The sequence below is a fragment of the Octopus sinensis genome, linkage group LG3, assembly GCF_006345805.1.
Source record: "Octopus sinensis linkage group LG3, ASM634580v1, whole genome shotgun sequence".
Lineage (NCBI taxonomy): Eukaryota > Metazoa > Mollusca > Cephalopoda > Octopoda > Octopodidae > Octopus > Octopus sinensis.
The window spans coordinates 155741002-155759038 of record NC_042999.1 but is presented as its reverse complement, the minus strand read 5'-3'; the positions used below and the strand labels follow the sequence as shown (position 1 = coordinate 155759038).

The window sequence follows — 18037 nt, the reverse complement described above, 5'->3', positions numbered from 1 at the left end:
GGGTTGGACAGTTTGATCAGAGTTGGTAAGCTGAGAGGCTGCATTGAACTCCAGTCTGATTTGGCATATATATATATATATGGAAAACTGGATGTTAAAACAATGATGACATTATATAATGTCCATTTTCCATGCAGGAACAAGTTCAACAGGAGCTAGCAAGGTCAGGGGCCACACCAGATCCCATCGTTCGTTTTGGCATAGTTTATATGCCCTTCCTAATGCCAACCATATCACAGTGTGTACTGGGTACTTTTGACATGGCACCAGCATTATCAAGGTTTATCTTTAATGTAATTCTCAGGTAGAATAATCCTTTCTGTTATAGGTACAAGGCCTGAAATTTTGGGAGAGGGGACTAGTCGATTACATTGACCCCCAAAAGGATGAAAGGCATAATCGACCTCAGTGGAATTTGAACTCAGAATGTAGTAACAGGCAAAATACCGCTATGCATTTAGTCCAGTGTGCTAACAACTCTGCCAGCTCACCACCTTAATAATAATCTTTGTACTATAGACACAAGGCCTGAAATCTTGTGGGGAAAGGATAAGTTGATTACATCAACCCCAATGTTCAAATGGTACTCATTTTGTCGACCCTGAAAGGATGAAAGGCAAAGTCAACCTCAGCGGAATTTGAACTCTAATCAAAATGGGACAAAATGCCTCTAAGCACTTTCTCCAGCTTGCTGACAATTTGCCAGCTCACCTCAATAATAATTTTTTTTTTTTAATTTCTTTATTGCCCCCAGGGGGCTAAACATAGAGGGGACAAACAAGGACAAACAAAGATTAAGTCAATTACATTGACTCCAGTGCATAACTGGTACTTATTTTATTGGTTCCAAAAGGATGAAAGACAGTCAACCTCAGCAGAATTTGGGCTCAGAATGTAAAGACGGACGAAATACCTATTTCTTTACTACCCATAAGGGGCTAAACACAGAGAGGACAAACAAGGACAGACAAATGGATTAAGTCAATTATATCAACCTCAGTGTGTAACTGGTACTTATTTAATCGACTCTGAAAGGATGAAAGGCAAAGTTGACCTCGGCGGAATTTGAACTCAGAACGTAGCGGCAGACGAAATACTGCTAAGCATTTCGCCCGCCGTGCTAACAATTCTACCATCTTGCCACCTATAATAATAATAATAATAACTGTTATTTATTCATGTATCTGGTGGGGGAGCAATAAAATAAGGTACTTGTCAAGTACTGGGGCTTGATATAATCAACATGGACCCCATCCCCTCAAAATTGTTGACCTTGTGCCAAAATTAGAAAGCACTGCTGTTATTACAAATTTGTAGTTTTTTCCCCAATTTTAAACCTCCTTATATTCACTTAGAAAACTACATTAACTGTATTTTTTTTTTACATTGTTGTTGTCAGTCAGAAGTCAGTTAAGCAGAAAGGTTCTACAGCTAATCGTTAAACTACTTAATTACTTCTTTCTAATTTCCTCATACCTTTGGTCATTTCCTCAAAATAACTGCAAAGGTGGGTCGGTTGTACTAAAAACTTTTAATCTATTTCTTGTCTTTCATCAGAAAAACCAGTTGGACAGCTTTAAACATAAAAAGAAAACACGTTTTGTTGTTTTTTTATCAAATGTTTTGCTCTAATATATCCCCGAACAAATGAATTTATGAAAGTTCAGTTTCCTTTGATAGAAGGAAGAGAAAATTGGGAGAGCAGGGGTGGCTATTGACTTAATGGTTAGAAGTTTCAAACTTTTTTTATTGTGATTGTATTGTGGTCCTGAACTGGTTCCAAAAGGAATCACAACATTTATTTACTGGGTCTGGCCAACAAAACCAAAAACAAATGGTACCTTAAAAACCATTTTCTTTTATGAGAGGAGATGAGAAAGAACCAAAATATATGGTGTATTGCTGTACTAAGACCCACCACCACAACAGAATTTGCCCATGAGAGCAGAAGAGACAGTGCTGGTGCCACATACAAAGTGCTGGTGCCAAGTAAAAAAAAAGCACCCAGAACAACATTCTCTTAAGTTAATTTTTTGGCTCAAAAAGAAAAAAGCAAGGCCATGTAGGGGGACATGGAGTTATGTACAGGGAGGGTGTTCATGCAAAGAGTTCAGGCCATTTCTGGTCAAGTGGTTGGTGTTGGGAAAGGCATCTAGCTGTAGAAACCAACCCAAAACAGACAATGAAAGATGGTGCTGCTCTGGGCATTGCCAACTCCTGTCGTGTGTGTGTCTCTTTATCCCCTACCATCACTTGACAACTGATGTTGGTGTGTTTATGTCCCTGTAACTTAGCAGTTCAGCAAAAGAGACCAATAGAACGAGTACCAAACTTTAAAAGAAAAAGCATTGGGGTTGATTCATTTGACCAAAATTCCCCAATGTGGTGCCCCAGCATGGCCACAATCTAATGACTGAAACAAGTAAAGGAAAGAAATTCAGAAATAACAATTTCCTCTTTTTTTCTGTGTGAAGGTGCATGGCTTAGTGGTGAGGGTTTTGAACTCCCAATCATGTAGTTGTGGTTTCAATTCCCAGGCTGGGCAATGCATTTTGTTCTTGAGCAAAACCCTTCATTTCACATTGCTCCAGTCCACTCAACTGGCAGAAAAGAAGAGCTGCCCTACAATGGACTGGACCTTGCTCAGAGGGAATGTCGTGGAAACCAGATAACTGGTCCTACAAGTTCTAGGACTTGAACATTTTCTTCTCTCCCCCAATCCCACCATGACCACCATCACTACAAGAGTGGGATTTCACATGCTACATCTGAAATTTTTCCCCCACTGCACCAACCAAATGCTACATTATCTAGTCCTCTCTCTTTCTCTTTCACCACTGCATGCAGCTGCTGCTGCTACCTTATCACCATTTACCAAATTTCCTCCTCTTCCGTCATCCCCTGCACTAACCCTAACACCACCCTACCACTCACACCTCCACTCAGCTACTTCTCTCTCTAAAACTCCCTTCCTGTCCATGATCGTCCCAGTTTTTAACATTCAGCACTTTACAGTAATTACTCTGGCTTAACCCTCTCCACTTGGCCACTTAATGTACCACACATGTTCTTGCACACAAGCACTCACCTATGCACGCATGCATGTACACCTATGCACACATGTACACACACATACCCACACGCACACATTTTTTGTTTATTGTACTTGATTCAGTCATTGGACTGTGGCCATGCTGGGGCACCACATTTGTTGAACAAATCAACCCCAGGATTTATTTTAGGGCTGGTACATGGTCTCCTTTTCTCATTAAATTACATTCAGGGACACAAACAAATCTTTACCAACCATGAAGTGGTAGTGTGGGGCAAGAAACACACACACACACACACACACACACACGCGTGCAGTAAAGAAGTTTGCTTTACAACCCCATGGTTTATGGTCCATGCTCAGTGTGTGACACCTTGAGCAAGTATCTTAGCTTTGAGCTGATCAAATTTTTGAGGGTCAGTTTGATTGTTGAAAACTGGAAGAATCCTGTGGTATACATTCATGTATATGTGTAAAATGTATGTGTGGGTTTGTTATGAGAGACTTTGAAGAGAAAAGCTTCCCACTCCAAATGTTGGCCATCCCCTCTGACATAGGATAGTTGCTGGGGAAATGGAACTTTCTAGATTCTTGCTTCCAATTATATATTTAGCATCATTATAATGTTGTTTTCTCATTAATGTAAACAAGTGGGGCAGGGCGTATTATAAGACTATGAATGTTACTAGGTCTTTAATAACTGGGGATGAGGATTTAGATTAATCTTAAAGATTAGTAGAAACTAACAGAACACAGTCTGTTAGACAAACAATATCATTTACAACTGATTTTATTTTTATTTTTTTAACAAGACTCTCTGATAACTTTATACTTCACTGTTCAATATTAAATGGCTTTATTCATTGCTGGTCACTCTCCGATGGCCATGTACATCGTTGGTCACTCTCTGATGGCCATGTGCGCCGTCAGTCACTCTCTGATGGCCATGTGCACCGTCAGTCACTCTCTGATGGCCATGTGCACTGTTGGTCACCCTCCGATGGCCATGTGCACCGCCGGTCACCCTCCAATGGCCATGTGCACCGCCAGTTACTCTCCTGTGGCCACATGCACCGATGGCCACATACACAGCTGCTTGCTCTCCCATGGCCACATGTGCCACTAGACACTCTGATGGCCACTTGTACTGCTGGTCGCTTTCTGATGGCCTACCTCACCTGTCATTATCAAATGGCCTTCTGCATCACTGGTCACTAACAGATGACTTTATACATCACTGACTGCATTTTTCAGGTGATGTGGATTGTGTTGTTAGTCAGGTCAGGGATCTCATCACAGGCTACTGAGATCTGCTTCTGGTCCCATGTAAACCAGTCCTACCTGTTCTGTGGTTGAATGGTCAGCTGCTAAACTGGCTCCCCCACTTGAGTAGCTTGCTGCTCTTATGAAGGTCTCTGGATGCCCAGAAGGACTAGAAACAAGCTCTGTCACAGGACAGATGAGCTCTTTGTGAGCCAATGACCATCCAGTTATGGAAGGCAATGGCAAACCTATTTCTTTATTACCCACAAGGGGCTAAACACAGAGGGGACAAACAAGGACAGACATAGGTATTAAGTCGATTACATCGACTCCAGTGCGTAACTGGTACTTAATTTATCGACCCCGAAAGGATGAAAGGCAAAGTCGACCTCGGCGGAATTTGAACTCACAACGTAACGCAGACGAAATACCGCTAAGCATTTCGCCCGGCATGCTAACGTTTCTGCCAGCTCGCCGCCTTTATTGGGCAAACCACCCCAATGTCTCTGCCAAGAAAAACACTAAGAGAAAGTCAGAATGAAGTAGTGCTATGGCTTTATCCGATGGAAAAACTCCAGCTTTATTGAGAAAACTTTTGTTGTGGTGCCATCAGCCTGCTGCAAATAGTGTACAATAATGATGACAATGAAAGTGCTGTGGTTATAGAAAATATAGGCAAAGAGATAGAAAAATAATGGGTTTACACACTGTTGGGCTGATTTAAGGCACTGAATAAATTATTACTGACTCAGTTCCTTGTATTTTCTTTAGTAGTTGAAATATGGTGGAAGTAATATTGCATTAATTATAATTATTTAATCTAAACAAGGTGAGACCTGGTGATATGAAAATACTTTTTGATAAGAGAGTATTGTAGTTCGCTTGAAGCATTCTGTACTGTTTGTAAAGAATAAAAAGTTTTGAATGGTACTACAATGCACTATGATATAGAGAATGGGCTGTTTACCTGTTGTAATTTAGTCACCCATAGTCTGATATAATATTTCGGAATAATATTCCTTCTTCAGATATTCTTAGATGGACTCCATCTAAGAATATCGGAAGAAGGAATATTATTCCAAAATATTATATCAGACTATGGATGACTAAATTACAACAGGTAAATAGACCATTGTTTGTATTATAGTGCATTGTTGTACCATTCTAAAATTTTTTTATTCCTTACTTTTTGATAAATTTGTAAATCTTGTTTTTTAATTTGTCTCTTTTGCTTTCTTTCCAGTCTTTGTCTTCGGAAGATTCTGTAAATACTCATGGTTCTCAAACTGGCAGACAATCTGGTTATGTTGGATTGATTCGAAACGCACGATCGTTTGATAGATTTGACATTGATAAACTCAAAACTCCGAACACTTACCGCGGTGTCCGTAGTTTGAAGCACAAAAATGACAAACACTACACTGAGGGGTTGCGCAAAAGTAACAGTTTGCACGATTTAAGTTCAAGCACAGAAATAACACCGAGTAACCTCGAGGCATCCAAATTCCTCAGTCGTTCCGGAGATAACCTGAACTTCATTCCAACAGAAAATGATGATGATTATGATGATGATGATGATAACGCTTTTGAAATCAAAAACTCTAGGGACGGTGACAGATCTGAAGACGTGTCAAAAAGTGAAACTAAAATTCCTCCTAAAATCTCTAAAAGTAATATTACTTACAGATATAGTTCTGGTGATAAACCGAATCACAGATCTCAACTCAATAGCTTTGAAGAAAAGCAGGTATCGTCTGTCCAACCACGTGGTTCTCTAAATCGTTCGTCCAGTCTTCGCGAGAAATCTCCAGAGAACAAAGAATTTACTTGTCGACTTTCCTTAGCAAAATCTGGTCAAGAGATCTCCATAGATGGTCCAGACATGCCACAAACAGGAGATAATGAACTCTTTTACAATTCCAGAAATAATGAAACAGATGAATTGAAAGTAAGTACCATACTTTTTGGTTCAGTAATTTGAAACTCCTGCTTGCAAATTCCTCCAAGATGTTTATTTCCACCCAAAACAAACAACCCCAAACTTTCATAAATGCAGGAATAATTGTTAATTGTTAAAAAGCTTACTTTGTAACTATATGTCATTTGGTTCAATCCCTTCTGAATGGCCCCTTCAGGTAGCACGTGCACACACATACACAATCTCTCTTTCTTTCTCTTTTTCACTTATTCATTCACTCATGTTATAAACATGGCTTCTCTCTCATGTCTGAAAGTAAGAAATCAAAGGGAAATAACTTTTCTCAACCAACAATCATTTCTAATTCTCTTTGTCAGCTCATGACAAAAATTGGTTCTTTTCACTTTGACCAGCAGATTTTTAAAATAATTTCTATGTAACTAAAAAAATTTTAAACTCCGTATACTGGTAGAATGTGTTTATAAAACATCTTTTTCTCTTGGCTTTCTTGAGAAAATTCTGTAGTTTGTTACATTGTTGTTTAATTTCTTGCATTTCATCAATTTCAACCAATCAATGACGTCTATTGAGGTGAAAACAATTTCTGCCATAACATTTTCTGGCAGCATCATATGAAAATGTTCCTGTTACATATTATATATTCGTTTAAGAAACAGATTGGGTTTATATACATTTCTGAAGAAAAAAAAGATACCCTCCCTCACCCCTAACCCTAACTCTAACCCTAAAACAGATTGAAATGCAATAGATCAATACTAGGGTCATAATTATGGATGGACACTAAAGAGGGAACGGTTTTGTTATCCAGCTCTGTGTACGAGTGACCCCTCACTTTAAGGCCACAGGGTATTTTTTTCTCATAAAAAACAGGGACATTTTCATATGACATTGCCAGAAAATGCTACGCAAAAATTGCTTTCACCTCAATAGAGAGATCCTATCAGATGATGCTATTAAGTTAGATGTGTTGTGGCCAAAGATTGACCCAGGTCATGTCTACGTTTATATGAAGAAATCTTATCAGATTCTTCTGGTTAATCAGTAAAACATTTGCTGTTTTGTTTGATAACTATTGATCGAAATTTAAATTAGATTTCCTTCCATTGACATCATCATCATCGTTTTAACATCCACTTTTCTATGGGTGTGACAGTTTATTTGAGGCAGATTTTCTATGGCAAGATGCCCTTCCTGTCACCAACCCTCATCTGTTTCTAAACGAGGTAATATTTCCTCATGGTCAGGCATGTTTCCACAGAATATTAGAAATGGAGGACACTGCTTGTATGACAGTGACACTCCTTTACAACTATCACATGTGACAACAAGGAAACATCTGTACACATACATATGTGTTGTGTAGTGCTGCCTTACTGGCTCCTGTGCCAGAGGCATGTAAAAAGCACCGTTCAATCATGGTCAATGCCAGTACTACCTAACTGGCCCTCATGCTAGTGGCACATAAAAAGCACACACTACACTCTTGGAGTAGTTGGCATTAGGAAGGGCATCCAGCTGTAGAAATTTTGTCAGATTGGATTGGAGCCTGATGCAGCCATCTGGCTTGCCAGCCTTCAGTCAAACCATCCAACCCATGCCAGCATAGAAAGTGGACGTTAAACAACGACAACAATGATGATAAATTAGAGGCCTCGATAAACATGCAAATTATTCTTTAACACATTATAACAGAAAGGTTCTGATTTCCAGTACTTAGTTACTTGTTTCTCATCATTGATGGGTAGACAAAGCCTTGCAAGGTTTTGATTGGCCTAGGGCTATAGTAGACAACACCTGTCCAAGGTGCCATGCATTGGAATTGAACCTATAACCATATGATGAGGAGGCAATCACTCAGGCACAACATATTGACTTAGCATTAATATCTATTGTAAATGCTAACAGTTAAAAATACATTCATTGAAACCAACCCATTTTATACAGCTGTGTTGTCTTGTAACAATATGGCAACATAGGCTGCACATTGAGTCAGATTTATTTCATATTTCAATTTATTTTGAAAATAATGAACAATTTAGTAAAAAAAACCCTTTTTCATTATGACGCTGATGTTTGAAACATAAATTAGCATGGAATTTTAAGGGAAGATTTTAATTCCGATTGTGCTTTAAACCTCCAAAATGGTTGAGGACCACTGATTAAACTTATGCTAACAGAGAAAAATAATATTTTTGTGCTGTTAATATCCATAAGTTTGTGTTGTATTAATAATGTGTCATATTCTGAAAAAATACAAATGTTTTATAGGCAATTAATAGATTATTAAAATTGTGGTACTCTGTGTCATTCGTTTAAACATAAGCACCTCGTTTCATATGACTAAATTTATTTCTAGAAGTGGGTTTGTTCTTCAACATAAGTTATAGTTCTACTTCTTGCCACTCAACTCTCAAAAACCACAAGAACAAATTCTTGCTATTTATAATTTAAAATTTTTGTTCACCACTCTTATACATAAAATCAAACTGACTAATTTGGAAAAACTTAATCCTTTCATTATCATATTTCTCAAGAAATTTGCTGCCTTCATTTCAATCTATTTTGAAATTAATGAAGAATTTAGTAAAGTATTTTTGTCACACTGGTGTTTGGAACAGATTAACAGGAAATTTTGATGGAAAGTCTTAAAATCTCTTTAAATTTTTGTTACTGTTTTTGCTTTGACCGATTTTGAAAATAGTGAATTTAGTAAAATGATTTTATCATTTTGATGGAAGATTTTAATTCTGATCTCTTTCAACTCTTTAGCATTGAAACTGGCCATGTTCAGCCCAAATATTCTCCCTGCCTTATGTTCAAACTGACCAGATCTAGCCTCTCACACCTACCCTACAATGTCATTCTAAAAATAATCATATTGTTGAAATCTCAAAGCTACAAGAGAATGCATGATTAATTCAAGACAATGGGAATAAGTAAGCATCACATTTAACAGAAGAATCTGAATGCTAAAGGGTTAAAACAAAGGTGGTATCAAAGAACAAGGGGCAATTTCAGACTGGTTGGTCTCAAAAGGGTTACAATTAACCAGTTTTCTTCTTTTTGATACAGTGCTGTAGCAATAATAATGGTGTACTTAGTTATGAAGTGGTTTATTAAGTCTCCATTTTAACTTGTGTCATTGGCAGAATGGAATTGGTTAGTTTGAGAAATACCATTATTAACCTCACTAATAACCATTTCATCATCATCTATTTCCTGTTTCTGTCATTTCTCACCCTCCACTTGACAAGGTTTTCTTCCTCTCCTTGACATAATCAGTGAGTCCAGTCTCTATATTTACCATTTTCTTACTGTCTGGTTTAACAAATAAATATTGCATATATTTGTACTGGATCCATCCAAAAATTCCTTTCTTCCTCTCCCTTGCCAGCAAGATTTATCCCTGTATTAGTAAAATCAGGAATACTAATGGCGCAGGAGTAGCTGTGTGGTAAGTAGCTTGCTTACCAACTACATGGTTCTGGGTTCAGTCCCACTATGTGGCACCTTGAGCAAGTGTCTTCTACTATAACTTCATGCCAACCAAAGCCTTGTGAGTGGATTTGGTAGAAGGAAACTGAAAGAAGCTTGTCGTATATAGATATGTATGTATATGTTAGTGTATCTGTGTTTGTCCCCCAACATTTCTTGACAACCAATGCCGGTGTGTTTACGTCCCTGTAACTTAGTGGTTCAGCAAAAGGGTTCGATAAAATAAATACTAGGCTTACAAAGAATAAGTCCTGGGGTCAACTAGCTCGACTAAAGGCAGTGCTCCAGCATGGCCACAGTCAAATGAGTAACAAGAGAATGCAATTACTTTAGAAGTAAATGCCATTTTGCATTTTTGGGTTTCTTTTTGTCCTCTTTACTTTGCAAAAAGACAGTTTATTTTATTTATTTATTTATTGCCCACAAGGGGCTAATCATAGAGAGGACAAACAAGGACAGACAAAAGGATCAAGTCGAATACATCAATCCCAGTGCACAACTGGTACTTTATTTAATTGATCCCAAAAAGATGAAAGGCAAAGTCGACCTTGGCGGAATTTGAACTCAGAATGTAGCAGCAGACTAAATACCTATTTCTTTACTACCCACAAGGGGCTAAACACAGAGAGGACAAACAAGGACAGACAAATGGATTAAGTCGATTATATCGACCCCAGTGCGTAACTGGTACTTATTTAATCGACCCTGAAAGGATGAAAGGCAAAGTCGACCTTGGTGAAATTTGAACTCGGAACATAACGGCAGATGAAATACTGCTAAGCATTTCGCCTGGCTTGCTAACGTTTCTGCCAGCTCACCGCCTTGCTAATATTATTGTCATTTGGGAAGTTGGTTAGCTGGTTGATTCCTGTTGCATTTTTATCTGTTCTCTGTGACTCACATCAGAAAAGTTTTATGAAATCTTGGTAGCAGCAGTAATGGTGGTGTTGGTGGTGTAGAGACAGACATATCTGTTGTCTGTTCTTTCTTTTCAGCTTTTAACAGCACAGAAAGGCGGCTGTTTGTTTATTCTTCCAATCCCACATACACCCTTCCCATACTTTTTACTTCAAGATATTATCTCTGTTAACTTATAAATCTTCGGTGACCATACAGACAGGTTTTTGTTTTCCCATGCACGCACAAGAACACAAGTGCTAATATAAATTTTCATTTAAGCAGAAGTCCTGGAATTTGTATGAGACAGGAATGGAATTGTGTAACATTCACACCATTTTCAGAGACTATAAATGTGAGTGTACACACACACACACACATACACTCTCTCTCTCTCTCTCTCTCTCTCTATATATATATATATATATATATATATATAATCTCACACACACATCTGGGCCAAATATTCTCCCTGTTTTATGATTAAACAGGCCGGATCCAGCCTCTCACACTTTCCCTACAATGTCATCCTAAAAATAAACAATCACATCATTGAAATCTCAAAGCTACAAAATAATGCATGATTAATTCAAAACAATGTGATTGAATAAGCATTATATTAGGCAGTAATCTCAATGCTAAATGGTTAAATAAGTCTAGTGCTATGATGTCAGGACCATTTTATTACATAGTAAATCTAAGATAAGGTATGAATGAATCACAGAAGAATTATGATTGTGGTTGTGTGAGGTCTTCAGTTTAATAATGTTACTAATAATGTTACATCATGAAAAGTTAAATTTACTCAGTCCCCCACCCACCTAACATTTTTCTTTTCCTTTTGGAAGCACGAACAGGGCTTGCCTGGTGGTGTTAGTTGTAGAGTGTGGTTATATCTTGGAAGGAAGGGCTGAAAGGAAATGGTTGCAGCTGTGGAGGAGTGGAAAGGGTTAAAAAATACAAATTGTTTGAAATTTTCTTGCAGGACATGCGTGTATGTACCCATTTCTGGGCTTTTATTTTGTCATTCTTCAATTTTCTACAAAGCATAAAGCAATTACAAAAGCACAAGGTGCCAAATTCTTTAAATTTTTCTTCTCCCCTCTCCACCTCTGTTTAATTGCCCCCCGCCCTACCACCACCAACACACACACACACACACACACACATGCAAACCTCATTTCTGAAAATGATTCAACGTTCCAGATTGTTCTCCCTGTCCAACTATTTCTGTACGAAGTGTGACAAGCTCAAACTATATTTGTTAGTTACTGCTTTTTTTATTATCATCCTTTATTCCAATTTGTGTCTGCTTAAAATGGTCCTGGCTTATAAATAATGTTTGAAATTGTGTAATGATTATTAGTTCTGACTGTAGCATGAGTTTAGGTTCCAATGAGGTTTTGAAATTTAGTATCCAAACAATCTGCTGCCTTTTTTGCTGTCTTTTTATTGTATGTATGTGAGTGAGTTAGTGTTGGTGTGTATGTGTACACCTTTATTTATTTTCATAACCTGAATTCCAGATGTGAAATAGAACAAAAAGATTTATACAGTTTCTTTCTTTCTCTGGGATGGGGCTGGAATAATTGCTCAGCAACAACTGCTGACAACAAGCAGGAAACAACATCTGAGTCACTTTGCAGTTTGTATGTAGATTCTTAGCTAATTAAATCCAGACTAACGAAAGAAAGTGAAACCTTTCAACCATGAAGTCACAAATTTGCACTTGGCTTTATTCTAGTATTTACTTGTCTATTACATTCACACACTTACTCATCATCATCATCAGCATCGTTGTCAACACTGTTGTCAGGTCCATGTTTGTGTGCTTACATGGGCCAAATGGGAAATTCATTTGTATTCACTTCTAAATAATAGACTCCTGTTAGTTAGGTATTTGTCAAAGAGAAACCTACTGGACGAATCTGTTCTTGCTTTAGTCCTGTGGTGGAGGTTGAGATGGGAACTGGTATGTACTATAAATGACCTGGTTAAAGAGTATCAGGGAGCTGGATTGAAAGCTCAATATAATTATAATAGTAGTCCTTTCAACTATAGGCACAAGGCCTGAAATTTGTGGGGAGGGGACTAGTCAGTTACATCGACCCCCAGTATTCCACTGGTACTTATTTAATTGATCCCAAAAGGATGAAAGACGAAGTTGACCACAGCAGAATTTGAACTCAGAATGTAGCAACGACTGAAATACTACTAAGTATTTTGTCCAGCGTGCTAATGATTCTGCCAGCTTGCCATAATAATAATAATAACAATAATAATAATAATAATAATCCTTTCTACTGGAAGCACAAGGACTCAGATTTGGAGGAAGGGATTAGCTTGATTACCTCAATCCCAGTGCGTAACTGGTACTAATTTTATCGACCCCAAAAGGATGAAAGGCGAAGTTGACCACAGCAGAATTTGAACTCAGTATGTAGCGACGACTGAAGTACCACTAAGTATTTTGTCCAGTGTGCTAATGATTCTGCCAGCTCGCCATAATAATAATAATCCTTTCTACTGGAAACACAAGGCCTCAAATTTTGAGGAAGGGATTAGGTTGATTACCTCAATCCAAGTGCGTAACTGGTACTAATTTTATCGACCCCAAAAGGATAAAAGGCAAAGTCGACCACAGCAAAATTTGAACTCAGAACCTAACGGTAGACGTAATACCGCTAAGCATTTCACCTGGCCAGCTAACGGTTCAGCTAGCCTACCACCTTAATAATAATAATAATAATTTCACATTTTGGCACAAGGTCAACAATTTTGAGGTCGAAGGTAAGTTGATTACAATAACCCCAGTGTTCAACTGGTTCTTATTTTATCAACCCCAAAAGGATGAAAGGTAAAGTCTACCTTGGCTGAATTTGAACTTAGAATGTAAAGACAAACTCCTACTAAGCATTTTGTCTGGCATGCCAGCTCACTGCCTTAATAATAATGATAATTCAACAACAAACGGTGGGATGGTCAATACATAATGAAAGTATTTAGGTGGGTGACCCACAAACCTGGTTGAGAACTTGAAACCTGATTGCACTATTTACTTAATTTTCAGAGAGAGGGGGTAGGGGGAAGAGGTGGAGATAATAAAGGAGCATTCAACATAAGCTATAGTAAATGGTACTACTGTTATCATCATCATTATTCCTCCCCCACCATCATCATTATTATTCCTCCCCAACCTTCACTACTCTGTCATATTTTTGTCCCTCTTTCAGTGTTCCACTATCCCATAACTAAGATGCTCCACCGATAAGACACCCCACCCCCATCTGATTCTATAGTTGCAATGATTTAATTTCAGTTTTATTTCCCTCCCCCACTGCAACCCTATGGCTATTTATGTAGATTTATTTGACAGGGTCTCTTCAAATTCTTCTGGGTTAGACTAGATTAACATTGAGATTACAGAAAGTTAATACCCTTGAATAAATAAAGCATTCTTTGGGGTTATTTATAGTCCCTCCTCTCCACCCCCTCTGTATCCAAGGTTGGTGTCAGTTCTGTTATTGATGGGAAGTAAAAATAGAAATTAATCCTTTCACAGCAACAGTCCCAACAGCCAGTGTTTGAGTGTGTAGTACTAAACCGATAAAGGGAGCCGAGTCTCCCTCAGGATAGGATGCTAGTAATTCTCTTATAACTTTAGGGTTTGCAGAAACCTAGGCCTATGAGTATCATGATGGCTAGAGATGGGAGCAATAAACTCCCTTGCTCATGCTATAAGGACACAAACTGTGACAGTAACCAGCTGGAAAAGATGTTTTCCTGTTGCTAAACAGCAGTAACATTGTCCTGTGTAGGACTGTCGCATTCTGTTGGCAAATAAATTTTACAAAATTAATAATGTCCAGCTCAAAAGTACCTAAATTTGTTGGTGGTGGCCATTGTCAAAGACTTTTCTTAACCCTTGCTTGTGAAATCCACATGCTGGTAGAATCATTTCAGCACAGCAAAAAAAAAAAAAAAAAAGATGCCTTGTACCATTTCTTCCAGCTCCCAGTTCTTTACATTTGGAGTTAAAATTCCACCACAGTCAACTTTGCCCTTCATGCTTTCTTTATAATGAAATACAATACCAGTCAAGTACTGGGGCCAATTTAATCCACTTTCGCCTTCCCTTGAAATTGCTGGCCTTGTGCCAAAATTAGAATTGTTGGTGAGCTGGCAGAATCATTAGCACAGCAGGCAAAATGCTTTGCAGCGTTTCACCTGTCACTACATTCTGAGTTCAATTTCTGCTGAGTTGACTTTGCCTTTCATTTTTCAGGGTCAATAAAGTGAGTACCAATGAAACACTGGGGTCAATGTAATCGACTAGCCCTGCAAATTTCAGGCCTTGTGCCCCCTTAGTAGAAAGGATTATTATTATAAAGGTTACAAGCTCTGTGTGTGTGTGTGTGTGTGTGATGATTAATAGTTTACTACAGGTTGTAGCAACCCTCTTGAGACCAACTCACCCACAACCACTCTTGTTTCTATGATACAAACTTCTTGTTTTAAAGTGCACTCAGTTAAAAACTTCAGGCTTGCCTGTGTGGTAAAAAGTTTGCTACCCAACCACATGGTTCTCTGTTCAGTCCCACTGCATGGCACCTTGGACAAGTGTCTTCTACTATAGCCTTGGGACAATGAAAGCTTTGAGTGGATTACCAAATTAATTGATACAAAAACAGTGGATTTCACTAGAACTGTGGTAACAAAACGATCAAACCCATAAAGTAGCCCTTGTCTGTTAAGGACTGAATTCTGTTCAGATTCACCATTCTCCAACTGTAATGGTTCCTTCTACATGACTTTTTAATATATTTCTAAACACAGAGGGGACAAACAAAGACAGACAAACAGATTAAGTCGACCTCGGCGGAATTTGAACCCAAAACGTAACGGCAGACGAAATACGGCTACGCATTTCACCTGGCGTGCTTATTACGTTTCTGCCAGCTGCCTGTGTTTGTGATGGAAATATCAGGCAAGTAGTCATAAAAGAACACCTTCTTAAAGGTGTGGAAGTCGGAAATATCTTAATCTTGTTTGCGCTACTGTCAATCCTCTCTTACCGTCATTTGCGTGTGTGCATATGTGTATTTATTTATATATATATATATATATATAAACACACCTTTCTCCCTTCTTCCTGTTAATGCCTTCCCTCCCCTCCATGGCTTTCAAAAACTCCCCCACTCCCATTCACAAATACCTTCCTCCCACACCTCTTCCTTCACCTTTCACTTCCTTTATCTCTTTGTATAACTTTCACTTATGCTTCTCTTTGCTATTTTTCATGTTTCCACTATTAAGGCTTGCCCACAACTCCTCCTGTACTGCTCTCATTTCTCTATCAGTCCCCTACTTTGGTTTCCCCTTAAGTTTGTTCTCTCATCTCTCTTTGCCCTCCCCCTCACCTCAGCTATTTTCTCCCTCCAATTTTTTTTAACATCCAACCACTCTTTTATTATTCTTTGGATCATGGCTGGAATTAGGGGGGAATTGTCAGTGTGTTTGTAATATATACATACATGTGCAGGTGTGGTTGTGTGGTAAGAAGTTTGCTTCCGAACCACATTGTTCTAAGTTCAATCCCACTGCGTGGTATTTGGACTGACTGAAGCCTTGTCAGTGGATTTGGTAGACAGAAACAAGAAGCTAGTTATGTGTGTGTTTATAATACATATAATACACACACATATACATGTCATCATCACCTTCGTTTTACCATCCATTTCCCATGCTTTCATGGGTCAGATGGGGTTTATATGAGGCCTGTTTTCTGTAGCTGGATGCCCTCCTTGATGCCAACCCTCACCTGTTTCTAAGTAAAATAATGTTTCTCCATGACGAGACATCTTTTTTGATAGAAGCTTGGAAACAAAGGACACTGCTAGCATGTCAATTACATTCATTTACAACTATTCATGATGTCAAGATGTGTGTGTGTGTGTGTAATATCATTTAATGTACAAAGTATAAAGATACAAGCTTCTAATAGTTTCTTACTTTGAAGATGTGGGTCTTGGCATGTTTTTATAGCATGCCCTGTATCTCCAAGCAATCTCATGCTCTGGACACGTGATGTATTCAGTTTGCAAAACAGAATGCTAATACAACAACAGAAATTACAAGAAAAAATGAGATGGTAGATGCAAAAAGTGTTAATGTGGAAAAGAAAAGACAGAAAATTAGCTATATCCCCTTTGGCCGTAAAGCCATAATTAAGCTAGTTGTAGAATAATTAAAAGGAGAGTGGTCCAAAGTCTGCAAGACAGCTGCTCTATCTAGAGATGGTGATGTCCTCCAGTTTGCCAAAAGAAATTTGTCCATATGTTTGCATTTGCTGAAAATTTCAGGTCCGGAATTCAGTAGCATGGTGGAATTCTTAGATCTAAAAAGAATATGCAATCTTTCAGTTACACATAATTTGCATTTCTTAGATCCATTAACATATGTCTTGGATTTCTCTATGATTCTCCATTCATTTGTATGTGGTGCGGATTTGGTCTTTATGGCTTTACATTTGTTGATGTGCTGCAAAAGAAGATGAGTGGTTAGTGTGACATCTTTTGAAATCACTTTTGCATAACCCGATGTAATTTAACTAAGAACAAAAATTGTGGAAGGTGGGGTTTCCACTGTGTGTAAAGTTGGACAGCAATGCCTTTGACCTTTCAGAGGGTGTCTGAGACTCATGAAAGTGACAGGGAGGGTGAGAAGATCTCAAACTGGAGACATGACCTCACTCTGTCCACCAACTGTACTCAGGGTGGCAGGTGATGGTGTTAAACTGGGAGATGGATGAAGCCTTCTGCTGAAGTAGGCTATAACAGGATTCGAACTCAGAACACAGGGCCAGAACAAATACTACAGGTCTCAGGTTTGATGTTCTTACTGTTCCAATAATCCACTTCCCTGTGTTGGTTCTTTGTCTTTCAACCCTGAGAGGATGGAAAGTAAAGTTGACAGTATGGATTGAACTCGGAGCACACACTTTCGTAACAAATACCAACATTCTCATGACTCTTGGCAATTCACTTCTGTATAGGAAAGAAAAAAACAAGACTGTGTGATGTTCATGCCTTTCTCAGTGGCATTAGCAGCTGCCGGAGTAAATGGAATTGGTGTCAACAAGAAAACTTTTATACCATTTTACTGGGGTGGGGTGGGGGATTTTTCTTCTGTCTGGTGGGGACTGGTTAAGAACTAATGGTTTAGTTATTACTATTACCACAACCACTACTAGTATTGTTACTACCACCACCACCACCACCACTACTACTACTACTACTGATGACTACTATTGTTACTGTTGCTATAACCACCACCACTACTGTCACCTCTACTAATACTACTATTACTACTACTACCTCTACCACCACCAC

The 18037-nt window shown here is 38.4% G+C and overlaps 1 protein-coding gene across 7 annotated transcripts in view; it reads left to right on the top strand.

Annotated features, from left to right (window-relative positions):
• Window positions 1-18037, top strand: part of LOC115209166 (putative leucine-rich repeat-containing protein DDB_G0290503) — a 260054-nt gene that overhangs the window by 158739 nt on the left and 83278 nt on the right. For all 7 annotated transcript variants that reach the window (XM_036501511.1, XM_029777396.2, XM_036501513.1 and 4 more), the window contains exon 6: window positions 5559-6263. In XM_036501511.1, coding sequence (XP_036357404.1) covers window positions 5559-6263 — 705 coding nt within the window. The remainder of the gene's footprint in view (window positions 1-5558; window positions 6264-18037) is intronic.